At 37.9% G+C, this 23,695-nt stretch overlaps 1 protein-coding gene across 6 annotated transcripts in view; it reads left to right on the forward strand.

The window, feature by feature from the left end:
* The window catches only part of SYT1 (synaptotagmin 1), a 360,340-nt gene that overhangs the window by 266,148 nt on the left and 70,497 nt on the right, over positions 1-23,695 (forward strand). For 5 of the 6 annotated variants that reach the window (XM_071799485.1, XM_065848537.2, XM_065848520.2 and 2 more), the window contains 3 exons: positions 10,671-10,793; positions 13,987-14,154; positions 17,547-17,714. In XM_071799485.1, coding sequence (XP_071655586.1) covers positions 10,671-10,793; positions 13,987-14,154; positions 17,547-17,714 — 459 coding nt within the window. The remainder of the gene's footprint in view (positions 1-10,670; positions 10,794-13,986; positions 14,155-17,546; positions 17,715-23,695) is intronic. The other variant, XM_071799493.1, reaches the window with a different exon arrangement.

Genomic DNA, 23,695 nt, shown 5'->3' on the forward strand with positions numbered 1-23,695 from the left:
GAAAATTTGATAAAGAGCTGAATCATGCAGCTCCTGTCTATAAAGAGAACTCAAACTCTGAAATTTGCACAGATAGATAGATATTTTAAGATGATTCCAATCTAAATATTCTGTATAGCTATTTAAACACACTTTTGCCCAAGTATTTTGGGTTTTAATCAACATATCTTGTTTTGCACTGTTAAATCTAAGGAGGGTAGATCCTTAGTTGAGAAATCTAAATGTTAGACCTTTAGTAAGTGGATGAATCACCAGCTCTCCAGTCAAGCTTCCTCTTCACTGGGATTTCAAAAAGAGGCTACTTAAATTAACCCCTTAAACTTATACTTATCAGTCGGTTAATATACAGTGTAGAAGTCCTAGGCATTCTGAAATTCCTAATTTATGAAGTCTTAGCTGTCTTTTATTTTTTTTCAGTGTGACTGATTGTTTATTCTGACAGTTTATTCTTGAATTATCAGTGAAAGTTTTAATATACCAAGCTGAACTTGACACAATGCTAAGTGCAGAGTATTTCAGTTAAGAGAGTTGAATCACTTTAGGAGCTCTGGCATAAAGTACAAAGGTGGAAAAATGCCTTTTAGCTCTTCAAAAGAAGCATATTTTAATGTTTTAAAAAAAAAAAAACCAAGTAATTGAAGATCAAGATGTAAATCTAATGCCATTATAAAGGGCAACACACAATACCAAAGATCTGAAATGTTGTCAAAAAATCCCAAAGAGCTTAGTTCAGTCATTGTTAGGCTTGAACCTGCAAGTGCTAATTACCTGCTGCCTTAGTTGAAAGTGCATAATAGCAGTTGATAGGCACTTGGCATCTTGCAAGATCCTAGTTCCCTAGGCACACAAAACTTGAAAGGGAGTAGGATTTGGTAAATTGAAAGTATCAGCTTCTGGAAATATAATTTCCATCTTAGTCTGTTTTTGTTTGTCAAAGAGAATTTCTACATGTGCTCACACTGACCTGCACATCTGTGCCAAATCATTACAGATACATGTAGCTTGACAAAGTTAAAAGATCCTTTTGACATAGAGATGCGGTCAGATCCATCGTCACCCATGATAGTTAGATATTACAGGAAGTGGAATGAAATTTTGGTCTCTGTTGGAAGATTCGTGCTTCAAAATGTCCACTTTCCTGAACACAACTTCTAGTATGATATTTCAAATGAGAAACTGTTTATGAAATGAGAGCGATGATGAGCAAATATAGTTGAGGTAAAGTGGGAGAGGAGTTGAAAATAAGCTCAGGTTTTTGGTCTTGAAACCCATTTTCATTGCAGGCAATGCTTACTTTTTCGAGTATACAACTCTGCCAATGGCCACTGGGAGGATTAGATTCTTTCTAGGCAAGGCAAACCATTAATGAACATACTACTGTAAAAGGTCATTTCTCCATGGTTTTTACTAACGTTTGTGTGTGGATGTTTTAATTTTTATTTCTTCCTTCTATGTCCTCCTTGTCTGTGTTGTGTCTCATGACTGTTCTGGATTGTCACTTGCGGTAGGTTTATTTTGCTATTTGGACGCACCTAGACTAAAGCTCTGATACATACGGTTTTCTGACAGCTCTGGCTCCTCAGCTGAGATTTATATGTAGTAGCTTTGATACACACATCAAGAGGCTGAACTAAATTGATTGGGTATTTTTTTGGTTGAGTATGTATTTAGGTGGGAGGCTGGAGGAGGGCAAAAGAAAAGCCATTGTCATTCTTCCTGTAGTTAAAATATTAAGTCAAACTGTACTAGAAAGCTCAAGTTTAAATTGATAGGCACATCAAAACAACTTGCTAATTTTATTTCTTTTTTGTATAAATGTCACCATATCAAAAGCAGATGAAAGCAGTATGTATTTTTAATGTCTTACTTCCTAAGTGTTGCTAAACTTTTTGGTACCTCATGAAACTTGCTGTGGACTCTCATATCATCTCACTGCAGTGCTTACACTTAAAGTTCTTAATACTCCATACCAAACTCTTTTAAGTGGTCTTACTCCAGGTTTCTGTTGGTGCAACTGAATGACAACTAGCACCGGTGTTTTTATATGATCTTCCCATTACAGTTTTCATCTTGATAACTTTCCAGTCTCTGCCATGCCATTAGTGGCTCTCACTACTTTTTGGTTTAGTGGGAGAAAAAAGCCCCCAAACACCTAGGTCCAGAGACACTAGAATAGCTGCTGATATACTGGGTCTGAATTTAATGCATTGGTACAACAAAATTCTTGCTTAAGCTCAGCCTGTGGGCTGAGGAAAGGTATAGACATAATCATTCCAGTCAGGAGCAGCAGCACTGAAAAATTACAAAACTTTTAGCCCTGTTGCTTGGAGAAATACTATTGTGGTGGTCTGAACATTTTATTAGGTCACAAAGCATTTGTGCAGAAGGAGATTTAACAGCTTCGTCTTTTCTCATTGCACCAGGCTGAAACACTGTCACTAGTGAAAGATTTTTGGTTTACAGTGAATGTGCCTCTTAGGTGAAACAGGAGATTTGGGATCAGGTATATGTACTACACCCTGGAGTATGAGGAAAATATTCTTGGCTCTGCAAATGACTTACAGTGACCTTCAGTCAGCCACCTGACTTCTCTGTATGTTTGTTTTTCCTTTGTGTAGGCCCTCCTTTTACATCAGGGTTATGTAGCAACTTAATCAGAATATTCTGATTAATGTTCATGTGTTAATAGCAGTAAAATATCAGGGCATTATAAAGTAATATGATATTAAGACTGCAATTGCGCCTAACCAAACTTCAACATTATATGGCTTTCTTAGACTATTTCGCTTTATGATTTTAACTGTTGAATAGTAAACACGCTTGCCCTCATGCAGACAAAATACTGAAGGAACAAGCTTTTTAATGTTAGGTGCCCCCAAATATTTCAAAGCAGTGTGTGTCGACGTGGGACCATGAAATCAATAGCCAAAATGAAGTCAGTAAAATCTACACTGACATCTAGAGAGCCTGGATTTCTTTCAAAGGAACCCAAGCCTTTAGTGCCAAAAAATAATCCAAGAGGATCTTTTTGAGGACTTGTTGGCAGTGGTCTTCTGCAATTTTTGCTCATGTGATTGTTTTCTCAGTTGAATATCCAGAGAATAGTGAATGTACTTATTCCACCTGTCTTGGTCTCAACATGCCAATTCCCATTCGTTGGCAATGTCAACCCACACTGATGTTAATGGTCACCATACCTTATCCACAATGCAATGAGACATCCCAGTTCACACTCAAAAAGACAGTATGTGCTGCAAAGCTATTACAATGCAGAAAATCAGTCAGAAACAGTGAGGACAAGCCTTTCTTAGAAAACAAGCCCACTAACTATACTCTGGCAGTCAAAATTGATTGACTGTGTCCCATTTGTATGATGTTATAGACTAGTGTTTGTGTTCTGCAGAATTTTCTGCAAAACTCTTTTGTAATTTAGATTTATACTAGACTTCAGAACCCTGAAAATATGGAAGCAACAGCTGTGAGCCACAAGGCTGGGATTATTTCCATTCTGTCTCCTCCTCTCAGTCACTCCTAAGAAGACATAAGAGCTTGCTCTGCATGTCTCCTGAGTTTCTTTTTCCTCCTTTTTAAATAATATTTTTTCCTGTAAAATAATTAATTTACTTTTTTGATAACCTATTGTACTCTTAGTATGATATGAATATATAGATACTACTCATTTTCTTACATGCCTCATTTTCTATGTTGAAGGTCATGCCACTGGAAGTTTCCATAGTCAAGGATGTTTCTTCCTTGCATTCTCTTGATTAACAGACCAACTTTTGAATTCTTTATTCAAGATCAGAGTCTGCAGGTTCCTAATGAGTAGTGTCTAGGAAGTATGCAATTGTTCCCTAAATTAAGTGATCTGAATCACACTCTTGAGACATTTACCTGTATCCACTGATTATATGGAGAGCTATACTCGTGTACTAAGTGCCTGATGTTACTGGGTATGAATAACATACAACAGGAACACCAGTTCATATCAGTGATATATACATTTCATATCCTGTTGGGAATATTTAATTGTTTACTTATTAAGCAAAGGCATTTATTCTTTACAAAATTAGCAATAAGAAATATAAATAGCAAAACAAGCATGAGAATATCAGGTACCTGATGAAGCCCTATTTAGAGGATGGCCAGAGGGTGATTTTATTTCTTTTTAAGAGCCAAAAGAACAGTTCTTTGCCAACTTTTTCCCCATGTATCCATACGGCACCCAATAAATCATGTCTGCCTGTATTCAGCTTAATTTTCACTGTTAAATAGATGTAGTTCTAATTACATAGTATGACAAATTTCTGAGAAATAAATGTAGTATTCGGAGTGGTCCTCCCATGTTGAGGAGCCAGCTCTGTCCCAAAGCATACTTCCATCTGGCCCGCTGCCATTCATTTTGGGGGGGAAAGAACAATTGATTGAGCAGCACATGCTGGCCAAGCGGCCTCAAGCTGCCTCCTACTCACAACCTGCTGCTTAGAGCAGCCAGGCACGGCCATATGGGAAGTGGGGGCAGAGAATGCTGGCAGACTTGCAAGAGCTTTTTCTTCTTTTCGCTCGTGTGCATGGGCCCTGTGTTCAAAGCAGAGCCCTGACCCACAGGGTGAACTTCCAAAATAGGCCCCCGGACTGAGATTTGCTGCATGTTTTTTTCAGCAAATAAACACTGGCTACAAGAAAATCAGGTTGATTTGGGGGTTTGACAGTTCCAACTTGAATGTATGTAGTGATATTTTACATTGAACACTTCCAGCATTTGCTGTGTTCTTCTATTGCACCAGAATAAGTTGGTATTTTAGTAGAATCATATAATGTCCTGGGTTGGGAGGGACCCACAAGGATCATTGAGTCCAACTCCTCTCCCTGCATAGGACAACCCCAAAATTCACACCATGTGTCTGAGGATGTTTTCCAGTCTCTTCTTGAACACTGTCAGGCTTGGGGCCATGACTGCCTCCCTGGGGAGCCTGTTCCAGTGCTCCACCACTCTCTGGGTGAAGAACCTTTTCCTAATGTCCAACCTAAATCTCCCCTGGCACATCTTCCTGACATTCCCTTGGGTCCTATTGGTGGTTGCTGGAGAGAAGAGATCAGCACCTGTCCCTCCTCCTCCCCTTGTGAGGAAGCTGTAACTGCAATGAGGTCTCCCCTCAGTCTCCTTAAGCTGAACATAATATCCTCATGTCATAGAGCTTCTTAAGAAAGAATGCCTTTTGAAGAATACAACAGACCAGTTAAAACCTGGATAACAAGCAAGGCAGTAACATCAAGGCCTTGCATGCTGGACACAGCAGGGTCTTGATCATTGTGTACATCGCTGTGGCCCACTGCTGGTGTCTGAGACCAATGCTCTTACAGCAGTAATGGCAAAGCAGATTTCACAATGACCAAAGCCTGGCTCAGCCACTGGAAACCCATGTGCAACATGCTTTTTAAATTAATTCAAGGAGAGAAAGCAGATGCTGAAAAAATGAGGTGCTACCTATCCTTCTGAGGGACTCTGATAAAGAGTGTGCTACAATTGCAAGCTTTTCTGCTTTGTGATAGGGAATCGGCCAGGAATTTTTAAAAGGTTTTCTTTTCACCTGGGATAAAAGCTGGCCGGGTCAGAATTACAGTGTTTTTGAACGTAAAAACATTGATAAGAGATACACTAGCATTAGTGGAAAAGAAGCCATTCCTAGGTGTGGAGGAAAAATTGCCTTTCTGATAAATTCATTGTTGGACATGGCACAGAACATTCTTGCTACAAAATAATATTGTTTTATTCCATTCAGCTCAGCAGGCATTGCACAAGCCTGAGGACTGGGCATCATTCACTTGTTAAAAAAATATCCCCTTCACCGTGTGAACAAAAGGAATGATTGATGGGGCAGGCAGAGATGGAACTCGGGACGGCAGCATGCACTCTGCAGCAAATAAACTTACAGGCTGCAGTCAGGGTTATGTTTTCCTTCCTAACGTCTCTCCTTCTTGCTTACTCATAACTTGCTCCCTCAAAAGGTAGGCCATAGGCCACCCCATGAACGGAAGATACCCTAAAAACTCTGTTAATGAAAGTGCTTCTTTACATCCAAGAGTGAAAGACACTTTCCTTGCATTCTTCAATAGCGTATGACATGAACTAGGCATTAACAATGAGACACGAAGGTAACTGAGACCAGAATCCATGATCAAAATACATGTTCACGGGTCTTTGCATCCTTCTGGGAACTCAGACATGATTGTGGCCTCTGCCTTGCCTTACAGGAGGCAAGGAAGTGCACATGCTCTTCCAGCTGCTTTGATTCCCAAGTCCCCTATCAGTTTGCCTTCCTGGAACTTCTGCACATGTGGAATCTGGAGGCAACCAGCAGACCAGCTGTGAGAAATCCCTTGCAGACTCTTTAGATTTCTACACATGGTTTTGGGAGGGATTAAATGGAAGTGTACATAAAGCTGCTTTAATCCCCAGAATCTCTCTTGTGGTTTGTGGTAGATAGCAGTGGGGTTAACCCAGCGACAGGGTGAAAGGTTTTTAGTGGAACTGAGCTGGAAGCAAAGGACTTTCATGGTATCAGAGGAGCAGCGTCACTGGAGAGAGGCTTTTGTCGTCTGGGGGAATAGGAGGGGGAGGAAGCCCAGGAAATGTAAAAACCCACTGCAAGGTGTGGAGTTTGCAGAACTCCAGTTACTGGCAGTTTTGGCTTTTGTTTCATTTTTATGTGAAAGATGAAACTACAAAAAAAAAAAAAAAAAAAAAAAAGAAGTATTTTCTTTAATAATCAAGAAGAAGAGACTGCAAAACCGCTGTTAATTATGATAGGGAAGTGAAAAAACAACAGCAGACTGAACTGTGCATCCCAGATTGCTGTAATTTAGCCCTGTTTGTTGATAGGAACCACTGAAGACTACATGAGCTTGAAAACGATTGAATAAATGTGGCACAGAAAAGAAAATCCTAGTGCCATATGTAGATTTATGGCTGCACCCTTGGTTAGAACTAGTTACAGAGGTCATTCAAATATGGTTTAAGTGAGAAGTTGCTCAAAAAATCATTTTGTCTTCCAGGTCTAAGAAAATAAATATTTTATATTGTGTGGGTCTGTTGAGGTCCCTGTCACAACATAACTTTTCCCACTTGCTGATTTCATAACATGTGCATATATCACCTTATCATGGTTGAATTGGATTGACACTGTTTTTGTACATTCCTGCATCTTCTTACATGCAAGCCTATGTTTTTCAGATACTTACACACATGTAAGAGGATACAGGGTTTTTGTGGTTGTGTGTTTCTGCATACGTTATGCAGAAATGGAGAAACCACTTGAGTGAGCTTCACTGTCATCCCAAATCAGAAAAAAATAATTCTGAACTTCAGCAAAATATAATAATGCATTTCTGTGCTGCTTATTTCACAGAAAAGGCATTTAAAATGTCATGGAATTAAAAGAAATACTAGGAAAGTAAACACTTATATTCCTCTATATCTAAATCCAGGCCTTCTAATCACAATTGTGTCATTTGAAGAGGTTTGAGGAAAAAGCTGGCTTATAATTAAAAATATTTTATTGTTTCTAAAATCAATAAAATATAGCTGCTTATTTTAATTGATTGTAGCAATACAACAGTAAGATCCAATATAGTGTGATACAGTGGGCTATAAATTGAGGGTTGCAGTACTATTCCATTAAATATTGATCTTTCAGAGAATCTCAATACAAAATGAAAATCCCTACGGGGTGTTTCAAGTACTTTGGAGCAATCCAGTTCTTCTTCCTCTTTGGAACTCAGCAGCTGCATCAAACATGAGAAACCTCTGTGCTTCCTTTGACTCGGCATCTTGAAGCATTGGCCTCTAGTTTGAAAGCAAATACCTCTCTTGGTGGGAAAAACTGTTATGTACAGACTGCTGCAGAGATAATAATTTGTCGCTTCTTCCCTTCTCTCATGCCCTGACCTTGGCCAAATCTGAACACTATCTCATTCTTAGTGTCTCTTAGTGCTTCAGTGTTGCTGAGTCAAGGTCAAGAAGAATCATATAGCTCCTCATCTGCTGGGAGTAACGTGCAGTGTTTTCCAGCTTCCTTGGGAAATAGCTTTCAACTTCCAATAGACATCTCATAACCTGTGGAGAAGAGTTTCCCAACCATGCAATGTTTTCTGCCTGCACTTCAAACTCCCTTGCAAGAGGGACATTAGCTTCGCATTGTATTTTCTATAGTGATAGTAAAAACTTTTTCACATTGAGTTACCCACAGTTCTGGCATCTCCTGAATTGATCAGCTATGCAGAAGAGTATATAATTTTTTTAGAGAGAGCATGGATAAGTAACTATTGCCTTAATGCAATAGTTCCAAATCCCTCATACCTGGAAATTACCATAGAAGATTCTTTTTGCATTTTCCCTTTTATCCCTGAGGAATGGCTCAAACAAAATTCAGGTCAAAAGTAGGCAGAACAGCAGAAAGTCCAGTACTTATCCCAGAAATGGTGATATACTGGAGCTGTTTATCACTCTTCTATCATGGAGTCCTCTACTAGGGCAATACTGAGATGATTCAGAGCAATTGGTCCTGGAGTTAACATCCCACTCTGAGTTATTGCATCCTGTTGTCTCCAGGCTCAGATAAATATGGTTGCTTTGGTTGGATTGAGCCACATTTTTTTTCTCTTGATCTCAGAACCTCAAGTTTATTTTTATTACCAAGGCAAGCAAGGTGTTTGGTGTAATTTTATCACCCCATATCCTGAAAGTCCCGCTTATGGTCCTGCAGGGGATGTACCTCAGATTGGCTCTGGTCCAAGGCTATCGTCTTGCCATTGAACCTGTCACTATTGAAGCATCATGCTTGGTTTTGTACCAAGAAAAATGTTGTGCTACAGCTAAGGAACTCACTAGGAGCTCAGCAATTAAAATGTGTCAAAATAATTTTCATTTCAGGCAGTACAGCCCTTCCAAATAGAAATGGTTTAGTTCAAAAAGTATTGCTCTTCCAACATCACAGGTGATTCTCATCCATTATCAACCTTTCCCACCAATCTCGTCCAGGTACACTGTAATTTATGTTCCTAGTAAAGAGTCTATCATTCACTAACATTCAGATATTTAACTCTAACCCAGCTCCTCAGCTTGCATAAATCAATGTTGCATTGATTTCGGTGGAGCTATGCCAGCTGAATTTCTAGCTTATTTCAAAAAGTGGAGAAATAATTGCTGTACAGTTTTGAGTCTGACCTTTTGAATTTAGATCTGGCTTCTGAAAAATAACATTTTCTACCTCAGAGATCAATCTTGCCTCTTACCACACCCACGCAAATGTTGCAAGGCCCCTACTGCCTTAATGGCTGAGTGAGAATGTTAATGCTTTCACGCTCTTTCTTTCACCGACCACCACCGTCCATGGGTGTAGCTACTTTCCACCCTTGCTGTCTCTTTGGATAGCAAACTCCAGCTGCAACCTATTGTTGTAGGTTTCTTCACCTCATGTTGTGAAAAAAGGAATTACAGAGCAAATCTTATGCTTGCGCTTAATAGTCTGTTTCTGCAAGCAGAAGCTCCATACAGAAGAAACTTCCATGCAGATAGGGCTCTTACAGATAAGCATACAGTTTACTATAACATGCAAATAACAATTATGAATGAATGCACAGTATTGATTCCTTGTTTTCACACTCTCAACTTTATTTGCACATTTTCCACAATTTTTCACCATTTGTCTCATCACTTTTGCCCATTTTCCAGTTCTTACACAAGTAAGAATATGCTGGAATAAGATCTACATAGTTAGTTATGGTTCATGTGATTTAATAATTGTATGAAGTCCCTTTCCCACGGTGCAATACTTCCGCTTTCTGGTACAGCAAAAAACATGATTACATCGTTTAGTATTTTAATTATGTATAAAATCTAAGATAACTGCTGTGTCCTTGAAAAATAGCAGGTTTTATGCAACAGACAAAGCTGTAAGCAGTTCTGTATTTCTTTGTTTTTGTGTTTCTTTCTAAGCAAACTAAAATCAACTTTCAATCAATTTGGTTCAGCCAAGCTTTATAGCGAGAATGAATATAAAGGAAATTGGTCTCGGGAGGGAGGGAAAAGCACAAACATGCATTTGCTAATGGCATGATGAAAACTTTGCTTCCATATTCATTCTAAATAAACATGAAAAATGTCTGGCATATGATTGTAGGAAGAACTCATCCACAGCACATGCTCTTTATCACAGTAATCCTACAGAAACCTGTTGCCAATTGCAAACAATTCACAGCATGCACGACCAGGTTTGACATTGCCAAGATATTCTTAAGTTGAATGAATGTGTGACTTTGCTTATTTAATAGCATGTTTGCCTCCTTGTGCCTCTTTAAGAGCCCGTGTGAGCCCAGAAGAATTTGTTGATATCAAGATGGTATTTTGTTTCGACTTTCAGGTTTTATAACAGTTGTTGCTTGTACTAGTCCAAGAAGCTTTCTTCCTACTTCCATTGCTTGCTTGCTGATTTATAACATCTTCTTGAGCAATCTAAATAGTATAAATATATATCTGTAAACTGCATATTTGGATTTCTGCTGTCATGCTTGCTTTTAATGGCTTTAAAATAGATTTGAGGACAGTGTCTATTTTAATCTGGTACTTAAGAGTTTGTCTTATTTATGAATATTACCTTGATTTTTTCTAGGCTCTTAAGGATGATGATGCTGAGACTGGCCTGACTGATGGAGAAGAGAAAGAAGAACCCAAAGAAGTGGAGAAACTAGGGAAAATACAATATTCTTTAGATTATGACTTCCAGAACAATCAGGTTTGAAACAATGAAGCCATAACATTTAATTTCTGTATGTGCAAGTGAATAAACTAATACATTTAGTTACAGTAGATATTTCTGAACTCCTTCCTGCTTGCATGGAGTAAAGGGAGAAAGCAAGACTAAAGATTCATGACAAAGGCACTACTAAACTGATATTCCATGTACCCCGTGTTTATATTACACCTTTAATCAAAATTGAAGACACAGTTTTATTTAACGGTTATTAATAACTTATATTAAGGCATCACCAATCAATGTCAACCCACATTATATTATGGAGCCTGCATGCAGACAGTAAAAGATAGCTTTAGCCTTCAGGTATTTAAAATGTAAGCAAACAAAAGATGGAAGGATATGAGAGGGACATAAAAGTAAGTTGATTTGTTGTGAATCTTTTAGCAAGTTGATAAGATTGCTTTCTCTCACTTCATTGGGTGTGCACTTTGCCTTATTAACTAGCTGTGTCAGGTTCAGTTGCTCTCCATGAAACTACATCCACTAGCCAAGAAAATTTTACTTTGGAACAGAAGCCCAAACAAAAAGCCCTGTCCCCCCACGAAACAGGAACGTTGGACAAGAAGAATCTCTCCAGTCAAGGACTGATACTCCTTCAGTACTCTACTCTGAAGCTGAGAAGACCAAACTTTGGCATACTTGGCTGAGTTTTCCATAGGAATAGACATGATAATTTGAGGTGGAACTAGAATCAACCTACTTAACAGATCTGGCCACAACCTGAACTAGCTTATATTTAATTCCCCTCCCTGGCCTCTTGCTGTGTGGTCAGGATCACTTTTGTCAGTTATACCAATTCACAGTCTCACTGTGCTTAACTTTGGACTAAAGTACACCAACACATCTGACTTCTTCGCTTCTACTGCATGTCCTTCAGTGAACTTGAGAATGCATAACTTGCATTTCATTTTTTGACAACTTCAGTCAAAATCACATCATTCTACTCTATTTAGGGAAATAAATGACTACTGAACTTAAATCCCTCTTAATTCTTATTCTTCATCTGAATAGACTTCCACATGTACTTGTGACTTATTTCCACATTCAGATTGTTTATTTGATGCTGTTCATGGTATGAGTTACACTTGTTGCAAGACAAAGAAAATAAGAGAAATTAAGAAAAGTGTCTATGCCAGTAGCAAGGTATTTACGCACAGCTATGACCTGGCATAATACATAGTATTTCCCTGTCTTTTTAACTATCTTCTGACTACCAGTGCTTGTTTTTCAATGCAAGAGCCAAAAAGTTTTCTGAAGCCTTTCAAGAACCTATGGTTACAGGAGCTTTTGCTCGACTCCCAGAGCAAATTCCCTGGCCTTGTGATGAGTCACACTGATGTCCCTTGAAATCTGTATGAAATCAGTATGAAGCGTTAGACCCTTCAGAAGCAGAAGATCTAAAGAGAGGGAAAGGGAAAGCTACAAATGTGTTCTGACAAACGGATTTCAGTTTCCTTAGAATATGAAAACAAACTTCCTGTGTGAATGTTGTTGAAGGAAATATTGATTTTGTGAACTATGTTTTACAACAAGAAATAGGGTGGGAAAGCAACAAGTTTTTTAAAGTGTGTAGTATTTAATTAATGTAATCAATTATTTCAGTTAGGATTCCTATTTTATTTTGCTGCTTTAAACTATGTTGTAGATTGGAATTTGTCAGAGGATAGGTGATATAAAACAATAGCAGAAGGGATTCAGTTAGGTTAGTATGGTACGGTAGCATTAAAGTACAAACCAAAAATCTGACTAATACATTGTACAGGGTTAAGAATGGAGACAAGATGACCGATGTACTCTCTAGAGCATGATGTCTCAGTTTTAGAGGCAAATTTTAAAAGGGAATTGAATTCCTTTTCCACTCTGTTAACTAAAAGTCATAGGCTTGTTTTTCACTCTTTGATGTGAAAGACTTGATGTAGATCCTGAGCCTATCCATGTATTTATGAACTGTTATGCGTCTAGAATAAAAAAGAGACAGAAAAGGAGAAGTGTTACGCTTAAAGGAAAATATTTCATGGAGCTTGAGAGTCTTATAGGTGGGAAAGCTTGCAGGCCATACTGTGAATTTAAACTGGTAAAAATAAGTCCAACTTTGAGGAATCTCTCAGAAGCTTCTTTCCTAGTTTGACTAAATTGTTCTGCATTCCAGTTGTTAGAGCTTCTGTTTCCGATTTTAAACAACTCGTCCATGAGAGAAGCAAATATATTGTGACTGAAGCACTGATTTAGAAGAAAATATTCTCAAACTTCATTCCTAGTTCTTAATATCTTATCTCCAGATTGACCTTGAAGAGTCACTTGAATGTTTACCTTAGTTTTGTGTCTGAAACAAGATTTAAAGTATTTCGTTTCTCTCAGATCCATTATGTTGATGAGGTCTTATACAGGCTGGGATGTCTAGATAACGTAACATAACATAAGCCTTAATTTATAGCACTTAAAACACGGCCACAGCATTTACAAATTTCAAATGTGCTTCAGTCTTATTTTCAAAAGTGTATAAGAAATTTAAGAAACTATTTTTTCTGATTTGCAATGAGATTAGAAACTGTTACTAGGATTTAGTTACCAAAGGTTAGTTTTCATGGGATATTTTTTGAAAATGCTGTCCTTAGTTTACTACCTAAACCCATCTGTATACATAGCAAGAAAAGTTAAATATAAGGAAGACTGCAAGATCCATTGGTTTTCAATAAAGCTCTGTCTGAGGACTTGGATTTGCTATATCACCTTTTTGTGTTTGGCTGAGGGGAAGGTTACATGTTAGGGATTTAGAATACAAATTTTGTAGTCAAAATTAGACATTCTTGATTGTTTAATAATGTGATTTCTATTCATGGTGCCCAGCATAGAAAAATAATGCACAAGAGGAGAGAGCAATTGAAAGTTATTTGATTGCAGTCTTTAAAAAGATGAAGTCTGTATTTAGCTGTAATCAGCTGCCCTTTGAAAACCTCTTTTCTGCTTAAAAACAGCCTTTGTACAGTCTGCATCTGCCATAATTGGTTTTCTAAAGTCTATGGTGTTGCTTCATTTGCCTTCCTGGAAGGGGGCAGAGGGGGAATAGTTTTTTATAGACCAGAAACAGAGTCTGCATGTGTATTTCTCTGTTACAGTTTTTTTTATAAATATCTGTTTGATATTTCATTCTGCTGTTTTTCTCTCTTTTCAGCTTCTGGTTGGGATTATTCAAGCAGCTGAGCTGCCTGCATTAGATATGGGTGGTACATCTGATCCCTATGTGAAAGTTTTCCTTCTGCCGGATAAGAAGAAGAAATATGAGACAAAAGTCCACAGAAAGACCCTTAACCCTGTTTTCAATGAGCAATTTACATTCAAGGTATTTTTTTATACTTATTGAACTTTTTTTATTTAGCCACTATGTATCTCATGCTTGACTACAAAGTTAGATGTCCTAGTTAATTGGTAACAGCAGCACAGGAATTTTTTGTTATAGAAACCTGTGATATTCAATCTTATGATGAAAATGGTTTAACATAGGGTCAGACCTCAGTAGGTGTAGAAGGTACAGTTTGATTTCGTTCATTTATTCATTCAGTCATCCTGAGGTATGACAATTTGATCCATATTTTATGGCTGGATAAAACTTACAAGAAAGTCAGAAAACAGTGACAGTTTGACAAATGTCAGGTAAATTTCACTAGACCAGCATTTTCTTTAAATATCTTTGTAGTCTGATTTATGAATTTCAGTATACCATTTCTTTTTCCCTCAAAAATAAATTAAATCTCAAAGAAGGTAAATGGATGAAGGACGATATGGCAGATTAATCTTGCTAGGCTTTGTCATAGCAATTCTTTGCTGTGCTACTTTACATAGGAAAAGAAATTATGTATCAAATTTAATAACATAAGAATTAAATAAATGTAGCTAAGCCTTACCTTGTAATATTTAAGTCCTTCTAATAGTATCTATCAATAGTGTTTTTCTAAAACTGTAGCTGTACCTAAATTCCAGTTAGTACAATAAAGGAATACTACACAGCATGTTTCATAGGGCTTCTCCTAATATACATTCCTTTGCTGTTACTTTAGGCCTTTCTCTTTATGCCCAATCTTATAATGACAGCTACAGATTGAAAACAGGAACAGTGAAAGACTCAGGCTATGTAATCATTCAATGAGAAAGATATCCCTGGAGGCCAGAGCTACTACTGCATATATAAGCTTATTTTTTCCCTTGAAGATGTTCATAAAAATAATCTTTTGTGGGGAGTTATTTTTTTTCTTGATCTTTCCTAAGAGAATATTTAAAAGAAAACGGAGTTATAAATTACAGATTCCTGTGCAGTTCACAAAATAAAAGAAAGGACCAATAATGCAGTCATCTAAGATGAAGGCATAAATTATAAATCAGATCATCCACTCCTGGACTATAATGTCCACTTGTTTTAAGTCACATTTTTAATATTCAGATTTTACGCTCCAGAAGAAAGTTTGCTTTCCACATAAGACCTGACAGTGTTTAGGTACATCCCGGTATGGTCCTGATCATCCCTTGGATGCTGTGATCTGGACTCAGGAGAAAACCAACAGAGCATGCTGAGTACTATCATTGTTCTGGGGACTACAGTGAAAAATACAAATGACCATTTCATTAGCATTGCAGCTGTAATAAATAACTTCTGTGGGCACTACTGATAATATCTCGTTTGCTTGGGCAGAGCCTTACTTCTGTGACCCACTTCAGGTGGTACACAGCTTCTGTGGCTACCCTTTCCCATCTCTCTCTCTGTCAGAGCTGCCCACCAGGCAGCCCAGGCGCATTTTGTTACCCTCTCCCAGGGCACAGCTCTGAGACACCTGCCTTCCTCACAAAGACAGGCTAGTGGGGACCAGATGGGTTATGTTTCTGCTGTATTGCATCTTGAGCCCTAGACCTCATTCCTTCTCTTCTTTGGGTGGTTTCCTGTGTTAGTGCTCATTTCATTTCCATTTCCCAGACATCGAGGGTGCTGTTCCAGGGTGCAGGTGTTCGTCAGGCTCCAGCTGTCTGAATTGTGTACCCCAGTTGTGCTGCCAAAAGGAAACGGAGAGATCCTGGCTGGACTACACCAGTCTGGCAGAGGGAGGTGTTCCTCCTCAGGCCCAAAGCGGGAAGAGGGTTCATGTCTAGAGGAGTGACATGTCTCGGACAGAAAAACACTCCTATACTTGTCCTTCTACCAAGGTCTCCCCTACATTATCTCAAGAGGCTGAGTATCTCTGAGCAGAGCAAAGGGCAGGGAGAGGGAACAAACCTTCACAAGAGCTGAGGACATCCTTGGTATTCCTGAACAAAGGTGGAGGCTGAGGCTACTTTAGAGATAATGAATAGAGGAAGCACTGCCACTAGATCTTCTTTAAAAAGGAAGGTAGCTAGCATAAGCATTACTGAGGTTAAGATACTGCTAAAAATAAAGTAAATAATAGTACATGTAGTCTTTTCATCCATTCTAGATATCTAGGATCCATTAAGTGGTATTGTAAACTGATGGAGAAAGAAGGTTTAGAACATTTCTGGTTTTGAGACTGCATAAAAATAAAAGTGGAATTATTTACAACTTTTTGTTGTACATACTTTTGCCTTTTATAGCTTTTTAGAAGCTACAAAGAATTTACAGAATCAAAATAGATTTTACAATAGTATTTACTACAGTACACAACTCTGTGCTCACTGAAACTATTGTACTCAGTAATGGAAGCTGGAGCTGGCTCTCAACTTGAAAAGCTTCTTTTAAACATTATATAATATGTTATGAAAAAGAAAAACTACTCGTGTTATTAGTAACTATTTCTAAAAGCAGGTGAAAGCCAAACAATAACAAAGGACATCAGTCCTAGGGTTTAAACAGACCGGAACATACTGCAGTTAACTAGGCCAATGACAATGCCATGCTTCCATTTCTCTTTCTATATAATTAATAGATAAATGTTTACTGAAGCCCATGGAAACCATTTATATCTGCATAATATGTTCAGATTGACCAAGTGTTCAGTGTAAATCCAAACAATTCCTAAATCAGGCCTCTCCAGACAGCCACTCAGGTGTAGCTTATCTGAAATGTACATCTTCATCTGAATATTAAAAATGTGACTCATAAGCATCCTAACCCACAGCATCTGTCTGAAACACATCAGAACAGCTGGAGAATTAGTTAGAACTTGGCCTTCTGCCACCACAATTTCTAGCAGTATACTGTGACTTAGAACGCATCTTAGTGTCTACAGCGTGAAAGGTATAATGATGAAAAATACACCTTGGTAAGTAATAGGTAGTGGTACTGTGAGAGAACTATTTAGTGTCTAATTACTTTGTGTCAGATACAGTAAGCAAGTTCTGGTTTTTTTTCATCAGTCGGGGAGCTACCCATTTCTGAGTGATGACAGTTGATTTATTGAGGAAAAGACATTATTGTGTGAAAAGTTCATGTGTCTTCAGTGCAAATAATTGGGCTTCCTGTTTCGGTTTCATCACCTTCAAAATGATTTGAAGTAGAAGGAAAAACCCAAGGCATGATGGGTGAGCTGCCACCTTGTTCTATTGAGTGCCAGAGCCCAGCCTTTAAAAATACTGCGTCTGGTGACTCTGAAACAAATACACCTCATAATTTTCTCTGCAGTTCAATTTACCTGAGATGACAGCTGATAAACCAAATAAATAGATTTGCATTGTAGTGGACTGATCTTTATTGTCTCAGATACAGAGTTTGTCATTTTCTCTTCTTTGCAGGTGCCATACTCTGAACTGGGTGGAAAAACTTTAGTAATGGCAGTTTATGACTTTGATCGGTTCTCCAAACATGATATCATTGGGGAATATAAGGTTGCGATGAACACAGTGGACTTTGGTCACGTCACTGAGGAATGGAGGGACTTGCAAAGTGCGGAGAAGGAAGAGGTAAGAAAAATGAGACTTTTTTTCCCCCCAGGACACTTTTATCCTCACCTAGAGAAACAGTCAAACTAGCAACATTTTTTTTTTTTCCTGAGACAGCTCCCATCTGTTATCAGCATTTCTCAGACTTACTTCACCTGATAAATTTTTGATAAACATCTTTTCCAATACTCATTGAATGGTACATTCTCCTTTGCTAATCCTATTTCAAATCTTTTAGATATTTTAGGCAACATATTAAGAAAGTTTTTATGAGTTTTACTTTTTCTTGAATTGATACAGTGTGGGTACATAGAATTTGCATTTGAATTATAAGAGCAGTGTGCATTTAGGCTTCTTCTGGCCCTAATCATTCTCAGTGTCTGCAACTCAAGACATCTTATTGTGCATGAAGATGGTAGGTTTTCATTGAAATATCTTACCGTTTTATTGAACTGCTGTGCAATAATATCCATTGATTAGAATTATGCATATGACAAAGACCTTGGAACAGCATCTGACTCAAATATTAATCACCCTTTTATTTTGCTCTCTGTGCCAACATCCTGTGCGTTCATTATTTAGTAGGTACAGTGCTACATGTACACAAGTCACTTTTTGGAGATATTTCATCACTTAATTGTGGATCATGTCAGGTTTTTCATACTGAGACACCCACCTTTTTGCTTATTATAAGGCCATTTTGTACTCAGTCTTATATTATTTTTCCTTTTAATTGCTAGATAGTATCTGCCCACTCATCATAGCCAGGGTGCATGGCTTGCTTCAGTTCTCTGGTGCGAGAAGAAGGAATCAGAGTCTGAGTTCCTTGTTGTCTAATTTAGCTGATAAGCCGCTTGGGTTTCAAACCTTAGTTTCTGTAATTAAAGGGACAATCTCTGGATGAAATCTTTCCCTAATACAAGTAGCGAAAACCTGAATATGTGATTTAGACTACAAGTTGTGAAAAATTCAGCAGACGCAGAGCCATGCAGCCACCTCAGACTTTCAAAAATGGTAGATTTCAGTCTTGCCTTTTTGAGTGTTTGTTTTTAAAGGCTGTATTTTCAGATGTCTTTCTTCTACTGTTTATTGATTTGAAATCCACTGCTACATTGAGACTGTTCTGCATGACATTGTTTCATAGTGACAGCATTCGCAGGGCTCCCTTATTGCATGTGACATTGCTATACATGCTAAATGGGGCTTTTTTTCTTCCACTCTTAGAGCTAAAGATGAAAATGAAAAAAAGAGAAGGAGGAAGTTTGCAGTTCAAGGGCCCTGTTCCTTTAAAGCCTCAGCATAGCAGAAAGCTAGAAATGTGAAATCAGGGTGTATTAATCCTTCCAAACTTTATTAAGTATCAAACTGGACTTTTATTGCACTATTGTGTGTGATATCAAAGTATTTCATGTTGTGCTGTTGTAAAAATAACAGCCAGATAGTACACAAAGAGGAACTGAACCTTCATCTTTTCGGTATAACTTCAAGCTTTTAGAACATGAACAATGATATGCAAGTGACAGAGAATATGGCATAGATTCATGGGGGATTTCATCTGTCTTGTGGCATAGAATGTTGCCTCTCGCATTTCTTAGTTGATATCCACAGTGAGACCTGACTCAGGCCCTTGGTTGCTTCATAAAGTTCATATTCTACAAATGCAATATGATGTTTAAGTTGTTTGAAATACAGTGTGAGATACTTCCAAAAATGCATTCTAACTTGGCAAGATTGTTTATTGAAATAAAAGAAGATAATTAAAATAAATAATTGTTACAGTATTTGGGTATTAGAAGAATATTACAAGAACTTTTAGTAGTTTGCAGAAGGTATGAAACCTAAGTTGTACTTTTGTGCTTTCAGAACCCAAGTGAACGGATAGATGTATGTTTTTATATGTATTTGTCATTTGTCCATACAAATATATTTGCATGAGGGTTGTGTTAACTAGAAGAAAATAGCCTTCCTTAGTTCCTCTTCAAGTGTCTGCCCCCACCTCATCTCTATTCTCATAAGCATGTGAAGTATCCAACACATGTGGAAAAATATAACATGTTAGTTTGAGACTTTGTTAATCTTAGTTTCCTGTGTATTAGTTGCAGCTTTCCTACAACAGCTCCTGCATTTACTGTAATAATAAAAAATGACACCACAGAAGAGAGTTACTCAAGATGTAGGTCAGTCAAGTGTATTTAATCCAAAAGATCTTCACTTGTTTTTGCTCTGTTATGGAACCTCTACTGTCATGTTTGTGTTGAGCTTGAGTCAAAGAATTGCTTAGCCCAATTTGCAAAAGAAATCCCTATCAAGAACCGAAAGAGTTACATCTGTCAGTGGTTTGGGAGCTTTGTTTTCCAGGAATTCATATTTCCATATTTGACTACTGCCGAGTACCTCACCATCTTCGTTATTCTGGCCTCTGCACAGCAGCAAAGATGTCCTAGAAATTCTAGTAGATTTTAGGAGAAAGTAAGTAGGTGACAAAGAGGGATGGGAGAGGTCCTGTCACCGTAAGTCTTTTGTAAACTATTCTACATGTTACAATTGTACAATGAATTTGTCCTTGAAAAGCACATCTCTATGTGGTCTGCAATATTTGAAGAATGACATGTTTTATTTCCTTTTTTGCCCTCACAGAACTTAGGTAAGTTTTTCAGTTCTTAACAACCTGGCACTAACTAGAATTCTAAATTTGTTTGCAATTAAGTATCAGATGCCAAACTGTCCTTAATGTTTTAGTTACGAACCCTAAACAAGATGTACAGCAAAGCACCTCAGTGGCAGTTGTCACCAGTCACTTTGAAAGAACCATCTAGGTGGCATCAGTCAAACTGAGTACAAAAATCTTATTTTTATTTCACTTTATGTCTAATTCAGTTGATGCACATCACAGAATATACAATTTAATTAACACTGCAATCATAGAGGTCAAAATCATTTTACGAGCAGTTACTCTTCTTTTTGCTCATAAAGCTCCACTATACTTTCAATTCTTTTTTCTAAATGGACTTGAAATGGAAGGCAGAGGATGAAGGTTTAATTAAATATTTGAAGCTCTACCTCTCACAGCCCAGCCATTTGAATGGCATCTCTCTGACACTGCATTCTCATCTGGGAAAGCTCTTATTAATATATTTATGTTGGTGAAGCACTTTGAAGGTACAATGCTTTATGTAAGCATTTGTTATGACTGTGAGAGGGCTGTGGGAATGTACAAGTCTGTACAATGACTTCTAAATATTGGGGAGGCCACTCCTAATGAGCTGCATACCTTGAATCCTTTGTCCCTGGCTGCTTTTAGCTCTGCTGTCCTTGTGAATATATGGAGGTGATTTATCTAGTAGTCCTTCAGTCTCGTATGACTGAGAGCATGGAAGGGAAGAGTGGTAGATGTTGAAAGATTATTCACTTTTACCAAGTGTGACATATAATGGTTTGGGCACAGAGTGTTAAAAAACAGATGATAGGAGTTTGTTCCTCTGTGTCATCTACCAGATGTCACTGCCATTAACTTTATCTGAGTACACACTGCATTCAATATCTGTTATCACTCCAGTACAGAAGGCCAGACAGACCTCTTTGCTCACAGCAGTGTGAATCATACTGAGAGTCATCTTCTGAATACTTCAGCTGATTTCCCTCCAGACATTTTGTTATATTGGCACTTAAATTGAAAACCTGTTGTAACAAACATCCCAAGAAATGTTGGGGAATATAAGGAAGAGCAAAAACAGTTCTTTCCCTTGAAAGCAGTAGAGAAGCAGAGCCTTATTCCATGAGGAGAAGGATCTTTGACCTGCCATTATGTAGCACCAAGAGTTCTGCAGACCTCTTCCGACTAATCTGGCATCCACCATGGATAGGTTACATGACGGGTGCACGCTGATATCAAAGTGGGTTGTGATGTGTGTATTTTGTACATGGCTTCTGGGTTGGAAGCCTGTAGGAAAACACCAGCAAGATGCACAACAGCTTCCCTCCTGCATGGTACACAGTCCCAAGCGGGAGAGATGCTACAGCATTGCTTTGCACAGGGGTCAGATGCAAGTGATTTGCAGCTGGTAAGTGGGAGACCAAGTCTGTGAAGCTTGATGTGTGCCATTCATGAGGATTGCTCTTTCCGTCCATTAAAAAAATTTTAAAGAATGGAAAGTTGAAGGAAGGAGATGGGAAAGTGGGCCTGAAATTGATATATTTAATACCTTGGTATGCTTCATAGAAGTTGGAGACTGACAAAAGTTAGTAAGCCATCTAGCTTATTGAATCCTCAGCACTGAAACTTGCAGAGACTTAAGAGGAAAGGACATTTTTACAAATGTCACTGTCAAATCTCAGTAGCAAATCACTGTCATTTTCTGTTGTATCAGAGATGGACAGATGATCTAATAGGCCTTTCCCATCTCTAATAATAACGCTTAGTTCTTATACAGCTTTGCAGCTAGCACAGTGCTTTGCAAAAGTAAGTATCATTTTTCCTATGGAGATGCTGTCAGAGTGTCAGACACATTTTAAAATGTGAGGTCTCCTTTATTTAGCTGTATGTGATATCAGATCACCATGTTTTCTGCATGATATTCAAGTTTTCTCAAGTTCACTTCTTCTTATACCCAATTAAATCTTTAAAATGTTAAGTCTGAGGGGGGTTTAATTTTCAGATTTTGTGTCAGAGTGACATAGAATAAATGCACGATGTTGAATGCATGTTGAGCATTTTAAGTGCAGTATCTGTCCTGCAAAGGAACTGAATTTGATAGTTAGGGAACAAAACATAGGTTTTCAAGTTTGAGAATAAGCAAGCCTGTTTTGAAATTCTTCAGCAGTTAATTAGTTGGTTTTCATCTTGAAATTGAAGATGTTGAAATGTTGTGATTTTAAAAGTAAAACTATATGACTCAAGTAGAACAGCTACAGTACTGTTTTAGGCTATTAAAATTACACATTTCTTTTCTTGCCTTTCATACTCAAAATGCTGACAATTCCACTATACCCCTTTGTTGAGTATTCTCTTTCTTAACTCCGTCTCTGGAAGAGACACCTACTTTAAGAGGTCAGAGGCATTCTTGTGTTATAACAAAAAGAATATAATTGGCTTACTTGAAATCAAAGGGGAACTTGTCTTGATTCATCTCAGACTGTCTGGCTTTACAGATATTGAATTCAAATACAGATGAGAGTAGACAAGAAGGAGAAGTTCAGTGATAGTGTTAAATTCAAGCTCTGCTGGGGTCCTTCTGTTTCTGAACAGTACTCATTCTGAGATGAGAAAAACTTGTATTGCTTATTTGTCAAAAACATACTTATTACTATTTGACTTTCAAGTGTTGAAGGGCATCTTGAGGTTAAACTGTGCTGAGAGAGTAGATCATACACTTGGTATTAAGCATCAAAATAATAATATTAATGTTGATTCTAGATAAGGCATATACCTGAAGACCTTGTAGAAAGTTACAAGGCTGAAGGAAGGAATAGTGGACAATTCCCCATCTCTGCCTCTTCATGTTATTGTGTGGGGTTTTATTGCTTAAGGATAGGATATTTTAAAATGCTTAATAGAGGAGAGAGGCCAGACCAGCCAAGGAGTTCAAAAGCACTGGACTTGGCTGTTAAACATAAAGTGGCATTTGGAAAACAATGTTCTGAATGCTGTTTTTGTAGGCTTTTGAGAAAGATGCTGAGAGGGATCACAATCATCTTAGAGTTCTTCTTAACAAAACTTAAGGAGAATTCATATCACGTAGATGCTGGAAGTATTCTCCGTGTACCTGTGGGTGATTCATTCAGATAGCTGATCTATCAGTCATTTGCATGGATTGAAGTATATTCCAAGTAGAAGAAGCTGAAGCTACACTATGAAGAGAAGTTTTGGATGGAAGCTGCAGAAGGAATCCCAGGGAATTCAGCCATAATCATGGAGTATTCCTGGTTATGAAACTCTGAAATCTGGGAAGAATTGCAAATGCATTTTCAGAATCAACTGATTGTTGTCAAAAGGCCACAGAACA

Source organism: Patagioenas fasciata, chromosome 1 (genome assembly GCF_037038585.1).
Source record: "Patagioenas fasciata isolate bPatFas1 chromosome 1, bPatFas1.hap1, whole genome shotgun sequence".
In the NCBI taxonomy this organism is placed as follows: Eukaryota; Metazoa; Chordata; class Aves; order Columbiformes; family Columbidae; genus Patagioenas; species Patagioenas fasciata.